The sequence below is a fragment of the Guillardia theta genome (genome assembly GCF_000315625.1).
Source record: "Guillardia theta CCMP2712 unplaced genomic scaffold GUITHscaffold_130, whole genome shotgun sequence".
Taxonomy (NCBI): domain Eukaryota; class Cryptophyceae; order Pyrenomonadales; family Geminigeraceae; genus Guillardia; species Guillardia theta.
Genome location: NW_005434544.1, coordinates 96,782 through 118,910, shown reverse-complemented (window position 1 = coordinate 118,910; position 22,129 = coordinate 96,782). Strand labels below are relative to the sequence as shown.

Sequence of the window (22,129 nt, the reverse complement as noted above, 5' to 3'; positions counted from 1 at the left end):
GGGGAGGAGAGGTTTGATGCATATCTCAACGTACCGAGTAGACTGAGATCTGCGCTTTTGACGTTCCGATGTAAAAGACCTGATAGCAGCAGCTAAGCATTCCCCCTCTCCCTCTCCTTGCTCCCTCTCCCTCGTCCCTCTCCTCCATCACTTCACTTGCATCTGCTCCGGCTCCTTCTCCCCCCTCCCCCCCCTCTCGTTCACATCACCTTCTCCTGCCCAAGAGAAAACATCTGGCGGGTCATCTGCCGTGCGGCGCATCATCGCTCGTCCTCCTCGCGCACATTTCTCACCTCTGCCGTGTACTCCTTGAGTAGCTGCCCAGCCTTCTCGATCGTCTTGATGGCATCCGGGCCGAGGTACTGCATCATGCGGGGGGTGCCTGCGAGCTACGGAGGCTGAGGAGATGCCAGGAAGGAGGGAACGGAGGTGCAAGGTAGGAGGACAGGAGGAAGGAGCGAGTGAGGGAGCGAGCAAGGCAGGGAGAGGAGATGGTGAGAGCAGCGAATTGTGGTACGGGGAGGAAGAGGAATTTACCTCCTGCGCCCAGGCCTCGAGGAAGGCTGAGTTCAAGCTGAGAGAGCCCTCGAAGACGTCGAGAGGCTTCTTAAGATCGTAAACGACCTGCAATGAACAAGGGGATGAGAAGGAGGAAAACCTGGACATTGAAGGGAAGGGGGAGGGAGGGAGGATGAGCAAAGGAGAGGTCCAGGCGAGGATATATATCCAGGGGACGGAAAGGCAGTGTGATAGCGAGACCTGGACACTGGGGATATAGAGACTTACCTTGGCCATCACATTCCCCACGAAAAGAATATTCTTCTTCAGAGCTTGCACGTCCAGTTTCCTATCCAGGATGGAGGAGCGGATGTCGGCTCTGCAGGACAGAGTGAGGGAGAGACAATTCAAGATCATTGCAGAGGCTCGATGATCATCTTCATCTCCCAGCAGCATCACCTGTGCGTTGAGTGACGGGAGACGGTCACTGCAAGGATGTCCTTCCTCGAGAACTGCTCGTGCTCCCAAGAGAAGTCAGACAGGTTGACTTTCTTCCTTACGATCTCTAGGGGGATGTTCATATCCTCTGCCGTCGACTTGAGCACGTCCCAGAGCTTCGCGACAGCAGGTACCGAGTCCTTGGACTTCTGCTTCGAGGTATGGATGTAAACTTTGTCGCCATACCCGATGGAGTCCAGGCACAGCACAAACTCGATCCTGTCCAGCAATCGCGAGTCTGTGTGCTCCAGCCAGTACTTGGTGCCGGTGAACTCCGACTTGCCGGCTCCGGTCAGCACGAAGACGATGTCGTACATCCCCTGCTGCCTCTTTGACGAGTACAACTTGGAGAAGAGTTTTGCGAGTTGCAGCAGGGCGATCATCCCGCTCCCGTTGGAATCAAGGCCAACCGCCAGCTCCGGCGCCACCCCCAGCGTGTCGTAGTGAGCGACGATGGCGATGATCGGGCGAGAGCTGCTCGACTCTTCTCCTCCTCCTCGACCCGGCAGCCATCCCTGGAAGTTGGCCCCCTGCACGTTGCTCGCCTTGGTCGGCGAGACGAGCCCAGTGGCGGAGAGCTGGACCTCTCCTGGGTTTGCCTCGAGCATGCGCTTGAGGTTTTGCGTCTGATTGCTCTCGAAGGCGAAGTAGACAGGAGCGTTCACCCTCATCTTAGCAAGAGCAGTCTCTACCTCGAGCCACTTGCTGCGTTGCTCAGGATTTTCAATGTCTATGTCCTTCGGCAAGATGGCCAGCAGCCCTCCAGCTGATCGCTCTACGAAGAGCTTCTCCACGTACACGGCCGAGAGATCCTGCAGGTCAGCAACCACAACCCTCCTGCCGAACTCGGAGGAGGAGGACGCTGGTACTGCCAGCATGTTCACTGCGCTCTTCCTCGATCCAAGCTGCTGGCCCTTGTCGTCATACTCGAACATGCGGTACGCCTCCAAAGTCGGCACGTCATGGACGTTCGACGCGAGCACGAGGGGAAGAGAGACGAGGAGGCCCAGGAAGCACTGGGTGCTGAGGAGAGAGCTTCGCCCCACTCGCCCGTACATCGTCGACACACCTGCGGACTCAGTCAAGGTCCTCCCACACTGCGAGGCAACAGCGGCAGCGGCGCCGAATGGGCTGCCAAATACTTTGCCCAGATGTCATGAAGCGGCAAGGTAGCTTCACTCTGAGCATGCTGACCTCTCATGGTGCTGAGTCGCTCATACTAACACCCTCCCTCTCAACCCTGCATCAACGTGCACCCCCTGCATCCCAGCTCTCTTCTACTCTGTATCACTAAGGTCCTTCGGAAGAGAAGCTGAGTACAAGGGCGAAGCAAAGAATGGGTTCCTCAGCCGACTCAGCGCTGCTAATCTCAACCATCCTACAGCATCTTACACTGCCGTTCATATCCGACAAGACTTGAAAGGATTTCACTCTGCCAAATCCCTCCCTACATACTCACTGCTACCTGGTAGTCTTGTTTCCACCTTCAGACAGACCACTTATTCATTCCCAAGTGTTCTATTCAGACTTCAATCGCAAGTATTTCATCTCATCTGAGGATCCGGCTATCAGTAGCCCACACCTGCTCCCTTCAGAACCTCTCTGAGACCCTCCTTTCCCTCCTCTTCTTTCCGCTCCTCCTGCAGAGAGCTGCGAATCCTCACTCTCTGAACCTCCTATCTCTGCGTTGTACCATCTCTGCCCTCCTCCTACCGGCGCATTGCGCTCCTCTCCCTTGCTCGCTTGCATGCCGCCGCCAGCCCACCACCCCCTTTCCTCTATTTATCACTGGGAGAATCACCGGGTAGGGTCTCAAAGGCTCACTACCCGGCCCTTTGAGCATTCCAAACCCTTGTAGGGGTAGGGTGCAGCCATCATTACTAATTAGGCAACGACCGCCGGGACCGCGCCCGGCCGCCGTCCGGGACTCCGCCGGGGAGCCCGGCCCGGCAGTGCCGCCCTGGGAACTTGGCAGTGCCCATCATTTGCCGCTAACGCCGGGCTCGGACCGTGCCACCCGGTAATGTCCGATCCCGAGTCCGCCGCCGATCGGACTCCGAGCGGGCACGGTGCCGCAGGGCTGCTGGCCGCCGCCAGTGGGCCCGGGGGGCCGGGGCGCCGCCTCGCTGACGGTACCGTACCGGCGTCACTCGGCCCGGTCCGGCCCCAGTGACGGTACCGTAGTACGGTCCGACGGTCTGTCTGAAGGCTGGGCTAGCCTAGTAGCTAGTAGCTAGTTGCCTTCAGGTGGGACCGGCCGCGCCGCTACTGGCCGGGCAGCCGGGCCCGGGCCGGGGGCCCGGGCGCCGGGCGGCCGGGGGGGCCGGGGGCCGGGGCGGGCCCCGGGCCCCCGGGGGCCGGGCGTTCATGGCCGGTCCGACCGTCCCGGGGCGGCGGCGCACTCGGAGGCTGGCCGGGCCGGGCGCCGCCGCAGCCGCTGAGCGCCGCCGCTAGTACACGGTTACCGTTTACAGGCCCTACCAGGTACCATACCGTACCGTGCTACTCCCTGCCTGGCCGCGGGCAGTACACTGTCAGTACGGGGCTACCGTGTGGCAAGTCAAGTTTCAATTGTTTCAATAATGCCGCACGACAGTACCGTAGGCGGTCACTACTTTACTCTAGTAGCACCTTTTTTTCACTCAAAGTTAAGTAGCAGTACTGGTACGCCTTTCACTGAACGGTTTGGGCCCCCGCCGGTGTCCGATCAATCCGACAAAGAGTCCGAGTCTTTAGTAGTGTGGACGCTACTAGGCTAACGTAGGCTACAGTGAGGCTGAGCCTGATATCATAGTTTTGTACGATTATGTTTCTGAGCTGTACTTGATATGCTAGTACAAATGACTCAGTACAGTGCAGTACCATATGAAATATCTATTTTAACAAAAAGACTTATAAAGAACTGTTAACTTCCTGGTCCCAGCAACAAGCGCTCCTCTCCGCCATGTGCAAGGTATCTCTCCCTGCCGTGTTTCATCTGAGCGTCGTGAATGGCGTTCTTGGTCTCGCTCTTCTCGTCGCTGGGATTGTTGCAGCCACATACAAGATTCCTGACACGTGCTCCCAACCTTCTGGTACCAGCACTTATGGTTATGATTTCGCAAACTGTGTAGCAACTCGAGATAGTGTGAACTCCTTCTTGAGGTCCATTGCTTTGTGGGGTACTCTCCCTGCGGCTGTTCCCATAGTCTTTTGTCTTTTGGGAGTATTTGCTGCCAAGAAACGGAACAAGACTGCCACAGGAGTGCTGCTTGCGTTCCTTATCGTAGGTATCATCACGTCCCTCATTGGAGTGGCCATTCCGCTCACGGGAGCAGCAGTCGCGTCTAGCTTCTGTGGTGAGGCTACTCTATCTTGTGCTGCTGCTGCTGTTGCTCGTGTGCTGTGTACTGACGACTCATCTCGTTATCAGATCTGGCAGAAACAAGATTCCGATTTCTGCGGCAGATACGTTGGAAGTCTGTGGGCAATCGTTGCCTTGAATGTCGTTCTGGTCATCTTCCAGACGACCTTCTCGATCATTGTGTGTGTGATCTGCTGCAATCCTGGGGAATGGGATGAAGGCATCCCTACCACACATCGGGGACCTTCGATTGCGATACAAGGACAGCTCCAGACAGCAGAACGAGTGCAAGAAAGTCAACAGGACATGTCAGATCTTGCAACGGATTTGCCAGTTGCTTATCCCGCTGAGAAGGCTTGATGAGGATGCTTTGATGGGGTCACAGTGAGCGGTCGAGCACTGAGAAGAGAACTCGTCGTAGGAGGACCTCGAGTCGGGAATCGAACTTCAAGGCTTGCCGCGCCGGTGCCAGGGTACTCGCGTCACAACTGCCACATGAGCAGCCTCACGGTGACCCGAAGTTGAGAGCCTCGAGCATGTTGATGGATGTGGTATCATTTAAAAGGATCCGAAGTCGACTTGATTAGTGTGGCCCTTGCCAAGCGGTGGCAAGACATTGCCGCGGAAGCGGTTGCTAAACTCAGCAGCGACTCATTCCGACCCCCGGGGGCCGGGCACAGCCCGGCCGGGCACTGCTGAGCGCCCCCGCCGGCCGCCGCGGGGCCCCAGGCCGCTCACTTCAACCGTGCGGTTCAAACCAGCCTCCGGCTGGTTGCGGCCTTGCGGCCGCCGCCGGGACTCTAGAACTGGGCCAGGCTCGGCGATCGGCCGGGCCGCGCCCACAGGCGGGCCGACCCCGCGGCGCGACTGAGGCGGCCCGCGGCCGCCGGGCGGCGCCGGCGCCGCCGGGGTCACCGTGACTACGGCACGGTACCGTCACGGTACGCCGGTCACGGCATATGATAGTACGGTACGGTACGCCGCCGGTCGCCGGACTGGTCACCGTACCCGGGCCTTGACGGCGCGGCGGCCGGGTCGCGCGGTCGGGCCGCGGCGGCGGTGCTCACGGGCGCACGGCCCGGTAAGCCCCGCCAGCGGCGGCAGTCCGAGGCACCCGGTACGGTGACCGCCGTCATCCAATCCGGCCGCGGGCGTGACCGGCGGTGACCGCCGTACGGTACGGTACCGTCTTGCGGCGAGCCCGCCCGCTGACCCCGTACCGCTCCCTGTGCCAGGCTCTGGCAACTCACTGGCGGCTGGCTCTGCGGCGGGCCGGGCTGCAACTTGCCAGTTGACCTGCCAGGACTCCGGGACTCAGTGTCGGAGGCGGCGCCCGGGCTGGCCCGGGGCCCTCGGACAGGCTCAGTGACCCGGCGGCCCGGCGTCTAAGTTATAAGGCCCGGGGGTGGGTTGCCCGGGACCGTACTGTACCGTACAGTGTTTGTACGAAATAATTTTTGCTTAGTACTTTGAGTGTGATATCATAACAAGTATGTAAGCTACTACCGCTATTTTGTACTATTATGTTTCGGCTGTACTTGCATATATACAATTACAGTACCATATGAAATATCTGTATATCTTCAATTTGTACCAAATGTACCACACTAGAAAATATTTTTTGCTGGTCACCCAAGTTAACTCAACCTCTCCGGGAAATAGAAATGGTAGAAACGGACAGTCGCCCCCTGCCCGCCATGCTGACATGCGGCGCCCGCAGGAGGAACTAAAAAGATCATCATGACGAGGAAGGGAAACACGAGGAGAGATGAGATGTAGGAGAGGCTAAGAGAGGATGAACGTGCGTGGCGATGATGGTGGAGCTGGGGAAGGGGTTGAGAAACGGAAAAAGTCGGCAGGGGGGGCGCAGGTGGTATGGACGAGCTAGCAGCGAGAAAGAGAGAAAGACAATGCTTCTGGAGTGTGATTTGGTTCAGTCTGATCATTGTCAGTGATCTGTCGCTCTTGTTGTGATGCAGGATGAGGGTGCGGTGTTTGTTCCCGGTGATGGTGTAAACTGATTTCTGCTGGCTTCGAAAAAGTTAGGATATTGCTGGGCGAAAGAATGCATACATTGCCCAGCCTTCTAATGATTTCATATTACCTTCATGCCGTCCTCTCCTAAGCTCAGCGCCTCCTCTCTTTGCCTGTTAAAAGCCTGGTGCATTGTTGTTCCTGGCCCAGAGCCTTTAGAGTGTCGTGGGGAGGAAGAGAGGGAGAGGCAGAGCGGCAGAGAGCGTTGATTTTGCACATCATGGAACGGCAAATAGTCAGATATATTTATGATGGTGTTGAGGTCAGACGAGGCTCAAGTGAGATGAGTTCCTCTAGTTCTCTCTGACCTGAACAGAAATCTTAGCAAACCCTGCAGTCAGTGTTCTCCATCATTTCAGATGGTGATTATTGCGAACTGCAGATGGATCTGAAGGGACAAGGTTGAATCACATGTCGCACCCGACGAACAAAGTTTTCCCTGAGGTCACAGCCTCGAGTTGCTGTCGTCGGGCGCTGACATGATTGTTCCCAGGGGGATCTAGAGATCTCGCCCTCACCATCCTCCCCTCCAACGAGGATCGACGACAAGAGAGTCTCGTTCGTGCACGTAGATAGCACATGGACGAACAGCAAGAAGTCAGACGAGCGGCAGCAGATCTGGTTGCCCGACGTGAAGTTCATACTTCACCCCTACTCGCAGCCGCGGCTGATTTGGGACATGTGGATCATTCTTCTCTTGCTCTACACCCTCTTCACGGTCCCTTTCTCCATCGCCTTCTCCAGGATGACTTGCAACGGGGGACAGCAGCAGGACGCAAGTTTTGTCATCAACTGGCTTGTCAACGTCTCCTTCTGGGTTGACATCCTGTTGAATTTCCGCACCGCAACCGTTGATCCGAAGACGGATGACCTGGGAAGTATCAAGTTTGTCACGGACTGGAAAGTGATCTCTTTCAACTACCTCAAGTTCTGGTTCTGGCTCGACGTCATGGGCTCTCTTCCGGTGACCCTAATCGAGAATGCGATCTCGGCGGATCAGTGCGGGCTGACGATGATAAGAACTCTTCGACTGAACCGACTTGCTCGACTTGCTCGGCTCGTGAAACTCCTCAGGCTCGCTCGCCTCACGCACTGGAACAAGATGATCGCCAGGGTGAGGGATGCGTTTGCCATCAACCCCGGGCACCTTCGGCTCGTGAAGTTGCTTCTGTTCGTGATAGTCCTCAGTCACTGCATGGCCTGCTTTCTTTTCTTGATCGTCGACTTCGAGCAAGACTTCTCCATCAACTGGGCGTCGGAGTTTCAGATCTACGTGCCGGGAGATCAGATGTACGTCCTCTCCTGCCCGCCACCCATCACCGACGCCGACGGCAACGTCACACCGGACTCAAAGACGAGGATGCGATACATTCAGCCCAATCAGACAGCAACGATGATCACCGAATGCCTGCAGCACGATGGGTCCTGGATGCAGGAGGCCAGCTCCTCCGTGCAGTACCTCGCATCCATGTACTTCACGCTTACCACCCTGACGACTGTCGGGTATGGCGATGTGACGATGAGGACGACGCCGGAGATCATGTACTGCATCCTGATGATGGGGATCGGAGCCTCGACGTTTGCCGTCATCGTCGGCAGCATCGAGTCTGTCCTGGGGAAGATGGACTTCAAGGGGAGGACCTTCAGAGAGCAGATGGAGTTGCTCGACGACTTCATGCACCAGGAGAACCTCCCCCTTGACCTGAGGATCCGCACGCGAAGCTTCTTCGAGTACGACTTCAACCATTCCCGGGACATCCCCAAGTCGGTCGAAGACTTGTCGAGCGCCCTGCGCTCGGAAGTCGCTCTCTTGCTGTACAACGACCTCATCACCAGCGTGCCTTTCTTTCGCAACTGCGGTCAGGAATTCTTAACAGAGATTATCTTCTTCCTGAAAGCTCGGACTCTCTGCCCGGGTGACATCCTCTACGAAGTAAGTGCCTCTCTCCTGCTGGGCCCCTCAGATCCACAGCTCTGCTGGGAGTTTCTCCCTGACTTGAACGCGCAGGAGGGAGAGTACGGAGAGAGCATGTTCTTTCTGATCAAAGGGAGTGTGGAGGTCACTGTTGACCAAGAGAAGGGGATATACGTCGAGCTGCACGAGGTCAGCCCGAGCGCTGCTGGGCGTGTGAGATGGATACTCAGACTCTCAGCAGGGGAGTTACTTTGGGGAGAACTGCGTGCTCGGTCTGGAGGATCACAGAAACATGACCATAACAGCGACGACGTGGTGCAACTTGTTCGCTCTGGACCAGGTGCGTCATGTGACTAGGACTGCACCGGACCTTACATCGAGCTCAGTCGTCCCTTGAAAAGTGTTTGGTCAAGTTTCCTGAAGCTCAGGAGCAGTTCTGGTAAGCCGAAGATTCAAGTTGTTGTCAAACTCAAACTTTGAACGAACCAGCCGGCTGGTTCATGAGAGGACGACGGAGAAGGCGGTAAAGCCAAGAGTTACGGTATGTATCCAGTGATGACGGGATGGCCTGTCAGGTGCGAAACACAATCCGAAGATACAGCACCATGAAGAAGCAAGCCATTGATGACGTCACGCTGTCCAGATCAACTTCAGATGAGACTGTTTGCCCGAGTCTGTCTCCCGCACATGATAGCACGCTCTGATCTTGTCGTTAGGTCCCATAATCACAGACCGCCCGCACGACAACCACGACCAGCCTGAGCAGGTCCGTTGCTCCGAGCTAGTCATAGTGACTCAACAGTTGGCTGCAGCACAAACAGCCTCCTGTCGTCACAAGAGCGAGGCAGAGGTTGCAGCTGGAATCGAGGTCGTCATCTGAAATCAACCTCTCCCACGTGAGTTCACTCGTGCCCTCCTTCCCCCTCCTCTGACCTGATGCCTTGCTGCCTGTGCCTTCAGGTTGATACTTCTCTGCTCGCCATGAACGGGTACCTCTCCCTGCTCTCCTCCTGTGTCGATTGATTCCTTGCCGCTTTTGCAGGCCAGAAGACAAAAAAACGCACAAGATCGTCGTGGATCAGATTGACCATTTTCTGAACAAGGTAGTCATATTCTCTCGTACCTTCCTCTGCTCCCCTCTGCTCCCTCTTCCTTCTCCCTCCTCACCCCTGCTCTGTTTCCGTCTGTCTCTTCTCCCTTTACTGCTTCCCTCTCTCTCTCCCCCTCTCTCTCCCCCTTTCTCCCCCCCCTCTCTCTCTCCCCCCCTTTCTCCCCCCCCCCCTTCTCTCCCCCCCTCTCTTCCCCCTCTCCCCTCACCTCCGTATCTTCACTCCTCGCAAGTTTCTTGATCTCAACCCTCCCACCTCTACGAGCTGCCTGACATGGCATGACCAGGAAATCCCCAAGAATTTGATCCGCAAGGAGATAGAGGAGGTGAGCGTTGAGTGGTGGGGCCGTGACAGTTACTGACGTCCCACTAGATCCGATCCGACTTGACAGAACTGAAGGATCTCTTGCAGTATCAGTCCAAGAATGCTTCCCTCGGTATCGAGTCGTGACGTGGCATTTCCCGACTGTACATTATCACGTGGGTGCTTCGGGCCCGGCCCGACGACTCGCCGGGTGTCACCCACGACTTGTTACAACCTAAATGTATTCAAAGCTAAGCACGTGAACCGTTAAGATCGCCATCCTCTCGCTGCTGCTCCTCTCAGACCAATACCATCGAACACTTGAGCCTCTACCTGCCCTCGCTCCTTCCCCATCCTCCTCGCAACGGAGACAAGCCCAGCCACAAGCCCAGCCAGCAGCCACCCACCAACATCTCCATCACTCCAAGTCTCCACTACCCTCTCCAGCTGAGCTGGAGCTGCTGTCCTGACCTGCTCCACTGCTCTCCCCAGCTGAGCTGGAGCTGCTGTCCTCACTCAGCAGGTCCTCGTTCAGCAGGTCTTGGTCCCACGGGGTCTCGTCGTCCGGACTGCCTGGCGGTTTCGCCCACGCGGGCCAGTTGGCCATGGACTCGTCGCTCCACATGGGCCACTTGGATCGATCCCCGAGAGGAGGCTGATCCTTCTTAGCCGCCTGCTCAGCAGCAAACTGCTCCATGTCCTTCACAGTCTCTTCCTCGGGGATGGGAGGCGCGTCCTTGGACAGGCTCAGCTGCCGGAAGCATCCGTACCGCAGCTTCCCATCCGCACAGTTGGGAGTGGACCGGAAGATCTGCGGGTCGAGCGTTGGGTCCCAAGGATACGCGTCCCTCCCCCTGACGCTGTCGGGGTCCTGCTGGGCGTAAGAGTCGAAGACCCTCCTCTTATCAACGTAAGGGTTCGTGTCCTGCTGGAAGAAATGAGCCCTATCCGCCTTGCCCTTCTTGCATGGCGTCGTGGTGCTGCACGCGTACGTCTGAGACTCGCTCCACATGGGCTTCCTGTGCATGCCGATCACCCAGCTCGTCCCGCTGCTCAGCGGGCCGTACACGCCAGGGACGTAGTCCTCCCTCGTGGTCTCACCGACATCAGTAACGTCTGCTCCCGTCTCCAGCAGCTGCTGCTTGCGCGCAAGTCGCGTCCTCGGAGCGATCGCCCATCGTCCAACGGTGTTCTCACCGTCCCTGTGCATCCCGATCATCCAGCTGGTGCCGTCGGGATCGTTGGGGTTCACACCGGGGAAGTTCCCCTGCTCCAGCGAGCCGTCGGTGCCCTGCGAGCACGAACCGTGAGGAGGAGCCAAAGACAAGTCGAGGAGGGAACAGGGAAGAGGAAAAGGGAGAGGGCAAAGGGGAGGAAAAGGGAGGAGGGGAGGGGGAGGAAGGGAGGGAGAGGATGGAAGTGTGAGCAGGGGAGGGAGAGGAGGGTGGAAGGGGTGGGGACTATACTCACATACTGGTCTGCAACGGGCTTGATCGCGATCGAACTTGCTCTGACAGCGCCAGCAAGTCCGCCACCCTAACACGAGAAGATCATCTCAGAGGACAGAGACAGCCCACGGGGAGTGGGGGGATGAAGGGATCAGAGGATAGAGCATGCTCGATGTTGCCACCTCCCTTACCTCGTGCGTCCAAGTCTCGTAGCCAGCCCTCCCCCCCATCTCGTTCCCTCCTACCCCCCCACCCACCGGGGAAGTGATGGACGAGATTCCTCCCCATGCTCCCTGCGTCTCCAGCATGAAAAACAGAAAGAGCACAGCACGCTTGTCCCACCTCTAAACCAGCCCTCACGCGTTCCGTCCCTTCACCAACGTGGGTGATGTCAGCTCCTCCGGTGGGGGCGACGTAGTCTCTGTCCCAGCAAACCGTGAGATGATGCAGGAGGAGACCTCTCAGAGGTTTCAGCTTCACCTTGAAATGTAGCTCCTGACCTCGTCCTCCGGCTCCGGCTCCTGCTCCATGGTCGGGTCAGCAACTTCCGGAGGCATGAAACACCCTCGACGAGATCACCTGTGGCCTTACTGGGAGTTCATCAGGAGCATTCCATACAGGGCTTCTTGCCCCCGTCCACTGCAAAGAAGCTCCATCAGATCTTGCTTCATATAAACCCCCGTCTGCCCCCTTCGCTTTTTGCACAAACTCTCTTTGCAGGCTATCTGACAACATTGCAGAGGCAGTCCTTCCTCTGGTCTCACCTCCTGCCATCCTCCTCGTCCCAAGACTCCTGAGTAGTAGGGCACTGCACACAATCGTCATCCAGCTGCCCTCGATTGAAGGCGATCGGGCACTCACCAACGTCCTCCTCCAACAGGGAGACGCTTGTGTCATCCCAGGATGCGGCATGCAGGGGAGCCATGACCAGGATAAGGGCAAGGGGAAGGAGGAGGAGGAGAGGAACGAGGCTCATAGCTCGTCGCTCCTCCCCCCACGCCTCCTTCCTCCTTCCCTCCTCCTCCCCTCCCAAAAGTCGCCTTTGCATTCCGGCGCAGGAGTCACTCGGTTACAAACCGTTACGTATCCGAAACTGAGTGGGTCGGGGCATTCCGGCAGGGCCCGGCCGAGGCCCGGCAGGGTTTACTTCGTCAAGTTGTGAGTACCCACCCAGAAGGGGTACTTTGAAGCTGGAAAGGACGGGTACTTGAATCGTACTTGACGTCCAAAACAACTTGAGGAGATCCACGACAACTGGGGAAGCCAATAGGATAGAGGACAGGGGGTAGGGGTGATATATCGGAAAATCACAGATCAATGGGGGTACTTTCATTACTAATGGTGGGGTAGGGGTACAGAGAGAAAGAATGTGGGGGTAGGGGTGGGAAACGCGATCCTGGGGTTCCGAAGTTCATCAGAAAATTCGGACGGTCTTTTTTCCCTTAACAGTCCGAAGGGGTGGTTTTGACCGTATATTAGTAGGTAGGGTACTCAGCGCCTCGTACACGCAATCAAGCGGCGAAAAGACTCGTAATAGTTGGCGCAGAGATTTGAGGAATTTCAACGAAATATAGAAATTATGTATGAAATATATCCATTTTTCCTGATAAACACCGAGTAATATTTGAAATTTCTGCCCAAAATCTCGGAATTCGCCAACTTTCAATGGAATTCTCCGTACGTCGATCGAGAACCCCACACTAGACGCTCCGACCACCCACCTCAAAGATTTCCATGACCAACAACCCACTACCCTACCACCCCCTTACGTCAGTGATCATATACACCCCTCCCTCACAGACAAACAGACCGTATACCACCCGGTGTAATTGTGTCTTGGTTCTCAGAGTACCCGCCTAGTTTCCATTATGCCTACCAGTACCCCACCTTACTAAAGTCATCTACCCACCATTGCCATGACGTCAGACCGCAACCTTCGGGGCAAAGCGTTTCTGGATAGGTGGGGGTTCTTAACAAGGGGGTGGTAAGGCAGGGCAGTCCTTCAAAAGGTGGGTACTTTCTCGAGTGTGGGTAGTCGGCAGGTTTACAGATCCATGCTGTTTCAGGGTGGGGGTCATGAACTCCTTGGCTGCATAGACATTTAGTTGAAATTCAAGCATAAGTCGATGGGTGGGGTCAACTACCCTACCAATGAGTAACTGTCCCATGCAGCAAGAGAGAGGGTGGGGTAATGTTAATTAGAGGGGTACTTTTCAAATACCAGAATTTAGAGGGGTGGGGGTGGTGGATGCTGGGGTGGGATTATATGTGATTACTGGGGGAAAGCCATGGCAGCTCCGCCCGAAAGTATGCGAAGACGGAGAAATGGATAAGAGAGAAGAGAAATGAAGAGGAGGGCGGGAAAGACAAATGAACGATAGTGAATGACAGCTGAAGATCAAGTTTTCATCATGTCTAGAGAGCCATTAGAACAGGGAGGAGCTGAGAAGGTCGAATACTTGCACGTGTTGATGGGACATAGAAGTATGCGCGGATTCTGGCAGGATCGTAACGATGCCGGACTGAGAGTCTGAGCAACGGAGCTAGTTTATGGAACGATAGATAACGAGTAGACTATGCCTCATGATCGGTCTCATGGAGGGTATGAACGAAACGAGGTGGTACATTCCATAGCATTGTCCATCCTCGCCAGTCCTTCGAGCAGACATTGTAGCAGAAAGGTAGTAGATATTGAAGTAGATGTTTTATCACGTTGCGTGCAAAGTCACGATCATTCTTGTCCGAATGAGTGGTTGGAACATTCTCTCATTTGACGCTTCTGCTGGTCTAGGACTGTCGGGCGCGATGCACAAGATGAGATATTAGACTTCCTCGGCCATCAGAGGTTGAGCTTGTGAGAACATTTCACTTGATTTTCGGCTGTTCCTCTCCTTCTCGATCTCCTTCAAGAACACATCATGTTGTCCGTGCCCAGCAACTGCGCATCATGGACGTGCAGCGCCGTCATGGCCCTCAACATCACTGCCTCGTTGATCAGTGACAGCCTGTGGGGCAGTTTCGGGTTGAACCCGAACGGCAACTGCCAGGCGATCTATGGCATCTCAGGATGTACAGCAGAAGAGAGAGATCTTCTGTTCGGTAACTTGACAGCGTATGGGCTGAGGATGCAGCCTGCCGAGCCGAAAGGAAGGTGAGATCTTGGACGTCGGTGTTGAGTGTTGAGTGGGGCGCGAGGGTAGAAGATGGTTTGATGATTGTTGAAAGGATCCTCGTGTGTGATGCTTCTTGAATGGGGATGAACATGTTGAAACATATGGTTTCGTTCACATTGCTGAAAATCGTTTACAAGGCTGAGCGAACTCGACTACAACTGACTGATGATGTCGGGACAGGATCATCGTGTTTGGAGCGAGAGGAGGAGATGACAAATCTCCTGGTTTTGATCACAGGAAAGATACCATCCCCATCTGCAACAGCCTGATTGAGCTGGTAAGTGAAATCGACAGGGAGCAATCTCGCGTTGCTGCCCTTTCTCTCTGCTGGACGCTGACTATGGTTATGAAGGGCTGGTGGGCCATGCCTGTGTTCTACTCAGACTCTGCATATGATCTCATTGTCAAGTATGCGTCGCAAGGAGTGGATGGGTACATCTCACGAGTGAACCCGGATGTGTACGACGACTTCACCATCTCAAAGTACGAGAACCTGCTCGGGACTCTTGCGGACACCTATGGCCTCGCTGGCATGGCACATCCTCAGCTGATCAGCAAGTTCGGGTCCAAGGTGAGGGGGAGGGGAAGGGACAGCGGAGGGAGAGGGAGAGGGAGAGGGAGAGGGAGAGGGAGAGGGAGAGGGAGAGGGAGAGGGAGAGGGAGAGGGAGAGGGAGAGCGGAGGGGAGGATGAAGAGGAGACTTTTCTTTTCGGACGGGTGGCTGAGAGCCCCACCAGGACGCGCTCGCCAAGATCGCTCCTCTTCGCACAGGACTGCCCGACACTTTTGCTTACTACGATCGGGTAAGGAGGAGGAGGGACCGACTTGTGGCTTGCCTGCCTGACGACGACACGGCAGGAAACATGGAGAGAGAAGTTCCCGACCACCATCTCACAGGGCCCTAGGGTGGTGAAGCAGAACAGGGGATCGCAAGGAGAAGGGATCTGGATCGTGAAGCTCAAGGACCCGAGCCTCTGGAGGAAAAACCATTCGCTGGACCTCGGGACTGAGCTCGAGTTGACAGAGGTACTGCCCTTCCCCTCTCATGCTCGTGGAGGTTGGTGGAAGGTCCTGCAGCGATCTCAACTGTTTGTCAGGCTGTTGATAACCATGTCGAGTACATGCAGCTCGGAGAATTCCTCACGTTCGCTGAGAGGTGAAGTAGAGCAAGGCCCATACTGTCCCTCTACATCGTGTCAGCTTCCTCACTTTCAATTCTCACTCTCCTGAACCCTCTCCTCCATTTCCTCCTGTAACCTCCCTTTCCTCTCCGGATTCGCCTACCTACTCCGTTTCCTTGTTTCTTCTGCTTGCTCCACCTCCTCAGATCTGGGGCTCAAACAGTTCTACGCAGGTATCTCGAGGGAGGCGTTGAGAACGGAGCTCAGCTGATCGATCAAGCCTTCATGCCTCGAATCTCGGAGGGAGAGGTGATGACGCGCTCTAGAGCTCGCGTCGAGCTCCCTCATGACCTCTCTGCTCAGGTCCGTGTCCTGTTCATCGGAGCGAAGCCGGTGGAGATTCTGCACAAGAAACCAAAGGAGGGAGGAGTGTCCGCCACGTTGAAGAGCGGAGCTACCTACACTAGATACGAGGTTGGACTGACTTGCTCTGCTCCTCCTCCTCCTCGTCTGACCTTGTTGGCCAGCCCGACGATCCCACGTTTGCAAGGCTCATGCACTCCTTCGTCAACAGGTTGACGATGCTGCTGTCTGCCTGCCGCTCCTCACTCCCTCCTCGCTGCCCCTGTTCCTCTTGTGCTTTTCACTCCCTCTCTTCTCCTCTCCTCCTCCTCCTCTTTTCTTCTTGAGAGGCTCTTGAGCTGATGGGAGGTTCGCAGGGATCTGAAGAACCTGTTGCCTCTCCTGGGCATGCACAACCATCCCCTTCCCCTCCTCTGGACTGCTGACTTCATTCTGGGAGGACCAAGGTGCGAGGAGAAGAGGGTGGGGAGGGGAGGGGAGGGGAGGGGAGGGGAGGAGGAGCCAGAGAGAGAGAGAGGCAGTAAAGGGCAGAAGGGTAGAAGTGAGGAGGGGGAGAGTCGAAGGAGGCAGAGCCTGATGGCATTTCTCACACACAGGCCTCCATGGGTTGACGGAAAGGACTACTACTTCATCGGCGAGCTCAACTGCGCGTGTGTGGGCATTACCACCCAGCTGCACTTGACCTCCCTGGTGAGAGAAAGGAGCGGAGGGTGAAGGGAGAGGGAGAACAAGGAGGAGGAGGGGGAGATTGGTGGATGGGACAGGCTGAAGGGGGGAGAGGAGGAGTTTGACTGGTAGACTGCAGGTGGCGGTGGAGGCGATTAGGATCTCCGAGGAGAACAGGAGGATGAAACATTCATGTAACGCAAGCAGGATCTGAGGGTGCCGCTTGTGAGGCTGGAGGACGTTGGGGGGCGGAGCTGGTTGTGAGAGGCGAATCATGACGTGTAAGTTAGTGTGATGAGACATGTAACCTTAAAGGCTTGTAAGGGCAACAGGCTTGTTGATGACAGATGAAGATATATTTCTTTTCAACCCTATTTGCCGGACTCCTGCCCCTCTCCCTCCCCCACTCACCCTCTCTCCCTCCCTTTGCTTCTTCACCTTGCGTGTTCATTCACAACATCCAAACTCCCTCCGGGTCTTCCCTCCAGCATTTTCCAGGTGAATGCCAAACGCGTTTGGCACGCTAAACGTTGCGATTGCTGGCCTGATGGCATCGGACATCTGTTGGTATCACTTCTTGTATACAACTCTTTAAGAGATGTTCAACTCTCTCATGCAAAGAATACTCTAGCTCTCTCTCAGCTATACTACACGCGTCTACCCCAGCAGGTCTCCTCCTAGGCCGCAAACTTCTCAGCTCTAGATCAGCTGCACCTCTCAGGCGAAGATGGGAGCGAGCAGCTCGTTGACAGCCGTCATGGGCCCGTCGTTGACGATGACAACGTCGAACCTGACAAGAGAGCGCGAGTGAGAAGAGTGAGAGAGGAAAGGTACATGCCGACGAGAGGCAGAGGAGGCAGAGGAGGAACGGCAGGAGGAGAAGGGGGAGGGGGAGGGGGAGGGAGAGGGGGAGGGGGGAAGGGAGGAGAGAGGTCTGAGGGATGGAGGGAGGATCTCACTTCTCGAGGTATTCCTCCTTCCTCTCCTCGATCTTATCGTTGAGGAAGCCGATCTTGAGAACCTAGAGCCACGTCACTTCTTTCTGTGTTCCTTCCGTCCCTCCTCACCTGCTGCTTGTTAGGCAGGCCGTCAGCCATGCGAAGGTCGCCCAGGCTGTCTCCTGCAGGACAATGAGGGTAACGAGGACGGAGGGAGGGGGTGTGGGAAAGAAGAGGGATGGTGCTTTGGGGTGAAAGAGCAGGAGAAGGAAAGGAGAAGAGGCAACAAAGGACGCAGGAGTTCTGGAGAGCCTGAGGGGAGGGAGGGAGGGAGGGAGGGACAGACCCAGGAGGATGACGTTGGACTTGTCCTTGACGAGCTCGAGGTTTTGTCCCTCGAGGGCGACGGCTCCCTTGTTCATGATGTGGATGGTGTTGTTCTCGAACCCGACCAGCTTCCCCTCCTCGTCGAACTTCATCTTGTTCGAGATGATCGGGAGTCCCTCCAGCCCCAGCCGCTGCTTGAAGATCTCTTCCAGCACGTCCGCAATCCCAGCCGAGAAGACGAGGATGGGAACTTCGCGCTCCTTGAGCTGGGCCAGGAGCTCGGGGACTCCCTCCCTGAACCTGAAGTGTCCTGCCTTGACGCAAGCAGCGATGTCCTTCTTAGTGACCTCCTGCTCGACTATGAGCTTGTGGGTAGTCTCCCACCACTCGGACATGGCGGCGAACTTAGAGTCCCAGTCGAGGTTCGGGTCGACCTCGATGGGGTAGAACCGGTTGAAGATGTCCTTGGCCCGGGTCGTGAACGCCTCCCCGAAGTAGCCCGAGCGCTCCAGCATGCCGTGGGTGGACATGCCCCGAGAGCCGTCGGGCATGAGGAAAGAGGTCAGGGTCATATCGAAGTCGGCCACCACCAGCACAGACTCCCTGCCATCGCGCCTCATCGTAGAGAGCTTCTCCTCTACCTCCTTCCTCCTCTTGGTCATGACGTAGAAGGTCTTCTCTTCCCGCAGCACCTCCACAGCTGCCGCGGGCTCCTGCTGCTTCATCCGCATCCAGATCGCCGCGAACGAACCAACGACCACAGCAACCATGGCGGCGTTGATGGAGGAAGCCAGCTGACTCGAGGGGGGGGAGGCGACATGCGCGCTGGAAGCCGCGATGAAGAAGACTAGTATCCCGAAGAGGAGAGCGATAATATTCATGATGGAGGGGGGGGTCTGACAGTGAGGTCCGGGCGGGAGCGGGCAGTGAACAGCTCGAGTTCCTTACGATCACGCAGGCAGCAGCAGGTCGAGGAAGGAAGAAGAGAAGAGATTGATGTAGCTCTCCCTGCAGGCAGACAGCGGTCAGAACGCAGCAGGACAACAAGACTTGTCCTGATGTGACCTCAATCGCCCTCTTCTCTCTCCTCTCTGCCTCCTTATCTCTACCCTGACTGTCTTATTGTGTGTCTCTGCCAAGGTATGCCCGTCCTGGCTCTCAGCTATCTTCGTCGCTCTCTCTTTTCAATGCGGTTGCTCCTTACACCCCATCCCTCAACTTAAACCTGCTCGAGTTATGGCGCCTCTGAAACTCTTGGAAATCATTCGAGATCAGTGGCGATCCTTCCGATGATAGTTTTATGGGCATACATATCGTCGTCTGCTCCCTTCTCTTACTGCTTCCTCCTTCAACAACCACCCTAGTGCATTCAACGCTCAAGGTACCATTCGCGCTCATTTTCAACGCTACCGTTGCAGCACCATCAGCAGCACCACTCTTCTTCCTCTCATCGTCTTCCTCCTCCTTTGATCATGCTTATTCTCATCTCTCTCCCTCCCATTCTCGCCGCCTCCTCCCCTTCCTCCCCCTCCTCCTCCCCCTCCGTCTCTTGCCATGGCCCCCGCACGGCCCCCGTTAAGCACGAGAAACAAGGTAGCGGGCCAGCCCTCATATTGCTCCTTGTCCACCGGTACACTTCCCATGAATTAAGGGGGTACATGTGACCAAAAGGGTGTGGGGTAGTCGGCTCACGTTCAAGGCGGGCCAACCCTTCCCATATCGCACCGGTACTTTTAAAAGATTGAATGGGGGTGGGGGTGGAGGGTCTGAAAGCCTGCTAGCTAGCCGCCTATCCGTAGTACAACAGCAGCGAGTACCGGTGGTTTATAGATCATTAAGAGGGGTCCATTTCGTCACTGGGGTATGTCAGCTAACCTCCATATAAAGCTGATTGCTCTATGTCTCTTCGACTCAGCCTGACTTGTGTGGCAAAAGATGACTCGCACGGGCCGGGCCCGGCCGGCGCCGGCCTGCCGGCCACCGCCGCCGGGGCCCGTCGGGTCAGGGCCCCGGCGGCCGGGCGGCATGATCATACTGAGAACGACGACTCTGTCCACAAAGAATCCATGGCGGTAGAGTTGGCAGCATGGGTGAAGGAGCGGGAGGAGAAGTTGCGTCCTCCGATCTGCAACATCCTCATGCACAAGCAGCAGCTCAGTATCATGATCGTCGGAGGCCCGAACCAGAGGACCGACTTCCATGTCGAAGAAGTGAGCACAAAGTTTCCCTCCTCCTCCAGTCCGTCCCCCTCCCCTTCCTCCCCCAATCTGCTCCCTCGCCCCCCCTCCCCCCTCCCGCCAATCTGCCCACCACCGGCTCCTCCCGCTCTCATGTCTCTTAGCTTCCTATTCTGCTGCTGTCGAAGATCTGACTTAACGTCTGAGCTTCACGATTGTTCTGGTTCCGTGACTTTCTTTGCTCTTCTACTCTGTTTGCGATCCTTCACCTCGGCCTGATGTCTCTCATTATGCAAACAGGGAGGCGAGTTCTTTTTTCAGATCAAGGGGCAGATGATGCTCCCGACAGTCCAACGAGGCAGGCGAGAAGACGTCATCATCCCCGAAGGCCACATCTTCATTCTCCCTCCCAGAGTCCCGCACTCCCCTCAGCGGAAGGCCGACACGGTTGGGCTGGTGATCGAGAGGGTCAGGGAGGAAGGGGAGATGGACTGCCTACGGTGGTACAAGGACTTTGACAAGTGCGACGAGATTCTGTTCCAGAGATATTTCAGGTGCGTGAAGAGCAAGTGGGAATGGAAGGAGAAAATGGGAGCATCGTGCGACATTAGGTTTACAGGAAGGAGTGGCCAGGAAGGTAGGGGGGCAGGAAGGAAGACTATTGCGACAGGAGGAAGAGAAGGAGTAGGGGCGGAGAGACTTTGAAGGGGCATCTTCAGAGGTGCATAGACTATCTCAACTCTGGAGCAGGTGCGAGGACCTTGGGAAAGACCTCGTTCCTGTGGTTGAGGAATACCTGAGATCTGAGGAGTACCATTCCCATCAGACAACAGCGACTAGCTGCCCAACTCCTGAGCTGATCCAAGACGATACTGAGATACAAGTGCCAGCGCCCCAAGACCTCTTCGCTATCCTATCCTCCCAGCGGGAGCACTTGCTGCTTGGAAACGTATTTCCTCTGCTCTGCTCTGCTCTGCTCAACGCCTCTTTGATGTTCTGCTCTGTGACTGGAGCATGCTCCCTGACAGCAACTGGACATAATGCAACACTTGTCGCACCCTGATAAAGAATTCTCGGTGAGACCATGCTCAAACGTAGCAGTGTGCTTGATTTAGGTGTATGCTGCTCATCATTGCTTGTTGTCAACCTCAGCTGCCTGCCTGCCTTTCTTATCCTCAGCTGTTCTGACTGATTTTCTTCAGATTCACCTTGTTGGTCCGAGCAAAGACAAACCACATGAATATCAGCGGAAGGGCGACACGTTCGTGTATCAGCTGGAAGGGACTTGTGCGGTCAGACGACGGAAGAGACCGTAACGTAGTTTGACGAGCTCCTTTGTAGTTGTCGGATGCAGGGGAGCAGCAGACTTTGACGCCTGGTATGTGCCATGTCGTCAAGGCAGCACGGTGAGCCTGACTGCAACGAAGAGCAAGGCTCTGCTCCTGACTCAAACCTTGACAGGGAATTCCATCTGAGCGGTGACAACAAGTCGATCTCCATGCTTGTGAGTCAGGCAAAGGCAAAGTAGTCCAAGGTAGTCATCATAATTTTTCATTTTGAGAAAAAAAAGGGTCAAATATCGCTCTACTAATGTTACCTTCCAGTCGATCCAAAATACATTTCTAACCTCACAGATAGCATGCGATGCGAACATTAACTTTACATGTTGAGCATTTGGTTGGGATGTGACCTGTGCTTGTCTCCCTTCATCAGCAACGACAACGCTGAACACCCGACAGTCACTTCATCTTCATCCGCTTTGCCACCCACCTCCTGCAACATCCTCCTCAATTCCTCCCCGAGAGCATGCGCGATCCCGTTTCCATCCTCGGCACAATCCAAGTAGTAGGGCATCTTCTTAACATACTTCTCCATGATGTTTGCCGCAAGGCCGTGGCTCAGCTTCTTCTCGATCTTCTGGCAGATCTTCGTGAAACCCTTCACGTTGATCCCGCTGAAGCGCACGAGGAGCTCGAGCTGATCAATCAGCGACTGAATCTGCTGCCGGAGTTTCTTGCGCTTCTGCCCGGTGAAGGGGACGTACTTCCTCACCCACACCGACTCCAGCTGTTGTTGGCAGGACGAGGCCTTCGCCTGAATCTCATCCAATATGGACTTGTGGCACCACTGTGCAGCGTCAATGTTGATCCTGAGCTTTGCGATCAGCTTGAGGGACTGACCATCAATTCCTCCAGGAACCAACTTCTCCACCTCAG

At 55.9% G+C, this 22,129-nt stretch overlaps 8 protein-coding genes across 8 annotated transcripts in view; 4 read left to right on the top strand and 4 right to left on the bottom strand.

Moving 5' to 3' along the window:
* Positions 1-2,054, bottom strand: part of GUITHDRAFT_146649 (hypothetical protein) — a gene marked incomplete at both ends in the record, with an annotated part of 2,980 nt that extends 926 nt beyond the window's left edge. The window contains 6 exons of the mRNA XM_005822163.1: positions 35-79; positions 210-245; positions 294-389; positions 538-624; positions 787-877; positions 958-2,054. Of these exons, the coding sequence (XP_005822220.1) occupies positions 35-79; positions 210-245; positions 294-389; positions 538-624; positions 787-877; positions 958-2,054 (1,452 nt within the window). The remainder of the gene's footprint in view (positions 1-34; positions 80-209; positions 246-293; positions 390-537; positions 625-786; positions 878-957) is intronic.
* Positions 2,055-3,940: 1,886 nt separating this feature from the next.
* GUITHDRAFT_146648 (hypothetical protein) lies at positions 3,941-4,699 on the top strand (the record flags this gene model as incomplete). The annotated part of the gene is made up of 1 exon (XM_005822162.1): positions 3,941-4,699. The coding sequence occupies one exon, from the start codon at positions 3,941-3,943 to the stop codon at positions 4,697-4,699; it is 759 nt and encodes a 252-aa protein (XP_005822219.1).
* A 3,103-nt stretch (positions 4,700-7,802) lies between these two features.
* Positions 7,803-9,978, top strand: GUITHDRAFT_90315 (hypothetical protein; the record flags this gene model as incomplete). The annotated part of the gene is made up of 11 exons (XM_005822161.1): positions 7,803-8,477; positions 8,530-8,628; positions 8,675-8,727; positions 8,778-8,811; positions 8,864-8,960; positions 9,005-9,054; positions 9,101-9,184; positions 9,249-9,277; positions 9,331-9,391; positions 9,684-9,722; positions 9,770-9,978. 11 exons carry the CDS (start codon positions 7,803-7,805, stop codon positions 9,845-9,847), a joined length of 1,299 nt encoding a protein of 432 aa, XP_005822218.1. The 3' UTR covers positions 9,848-9,978.
* A 140-nt stretch (positions 9,979-10,118) lies between these two features.
* GUITHDRAFT_146646 (hypothetical protein) lies at positions 10,119-12,124 on the bottom strand (the record flags this gene model as incomplete). Its single annotated transcript, XM_005822160.1, has 8 exons — positions 10,119-10,991; positions 11,171-11,236; positions 11,340-11,441; positions 11,491-11,569; positions 11,629-11,669; positions 11,728-11,787; positions 11,913-11,956; positions 12,010-12,124. 8 exons carry the CDS (start codon positions 12,122-12,124, stop codon positions 10,119-10,121), a joined length of 1,380 nt encoding a protein of 459 aa, XP_005822217.1.
* Positions 12,125-14,114: 1,990 nt separating this feature from the next.
* Positions 14,115-16,685, top strand: GUITHDRAFT_146645 (hypothetical protein; the record flags this gene model as incomplete). The annotated part of the gene is made up of 12 exons (XM_005822159.1): positions 14,115-14,299; positions 14,502-14,598; positions 14,674-14,892; positions 15,059-15,124; positions 15,180-15,347; positions 15,419-15,477; positions 15,676-15,751; positions 15,806-15,916; positions 15,970-16,016; positions 16,162-16,251; positions 16,402-16,495; positions 16,611-16,685. The coding sequence occupies 12 exons, from the start codon at positions 14,115-14,117 to the stop codon at positions 16,683-16,685; spliced, it is 1,287 nt and encodes a 428-aa protein (XP_005822216.1).
* Positions 16,686-17,188: 503 nt separating this feature from the next.
* On the bottom strand, positions 17,189-18,398 carry GUITHDRAFT_79999 (hypothetical protein; the record flags this gene model as incomplete). Its single annotated transcript, XM_005822158.1, has 4 exons — positions 17,189-17,261; positions 17,431-17,492; positions 17,539-17,591; positions 17,756-18,398. The coding sequence occupies 4 exons, from the start codon at positions 18,396-18,398 to the stop codon at positions 17,189-17,191; spliced, it is 831 nt and encodes a 276-aa protein (XP_005822215.1).
* A 1,467-nt stretch (positions 18,399-19,865) lies between these two features.
* On the top strand, positions 19,866-20,808 carry GUITHDRAFT_54734 (hypothetical protein; the record flags this gene model as incomplete). Its single annotated transcript, XM_005822157.1, has 3 exons — positions 19,866-19,946; positions 20,214-20,467; positions 20,664-20,808. Coding segments are annotated over 3 exons (480 nt in total), but the record flags the coding sequence as incomplete, so codon positions are not given.
* Positions 20,809-21,448: 640 nt separating this feature from the next.
* On the bottom strand, positions 21,449-22,129 carry GUITHDRAFT_155549 (hypothetical protein; the record flags this gene model as incomplete). Its single annotated transcript, XM_005822156.1, has 1 exon — positions 21,449-22,129. A coding segment is annotated over exon 1 (212 nt), but the record flags the coding sequence as incomplete, so codon positions are not given.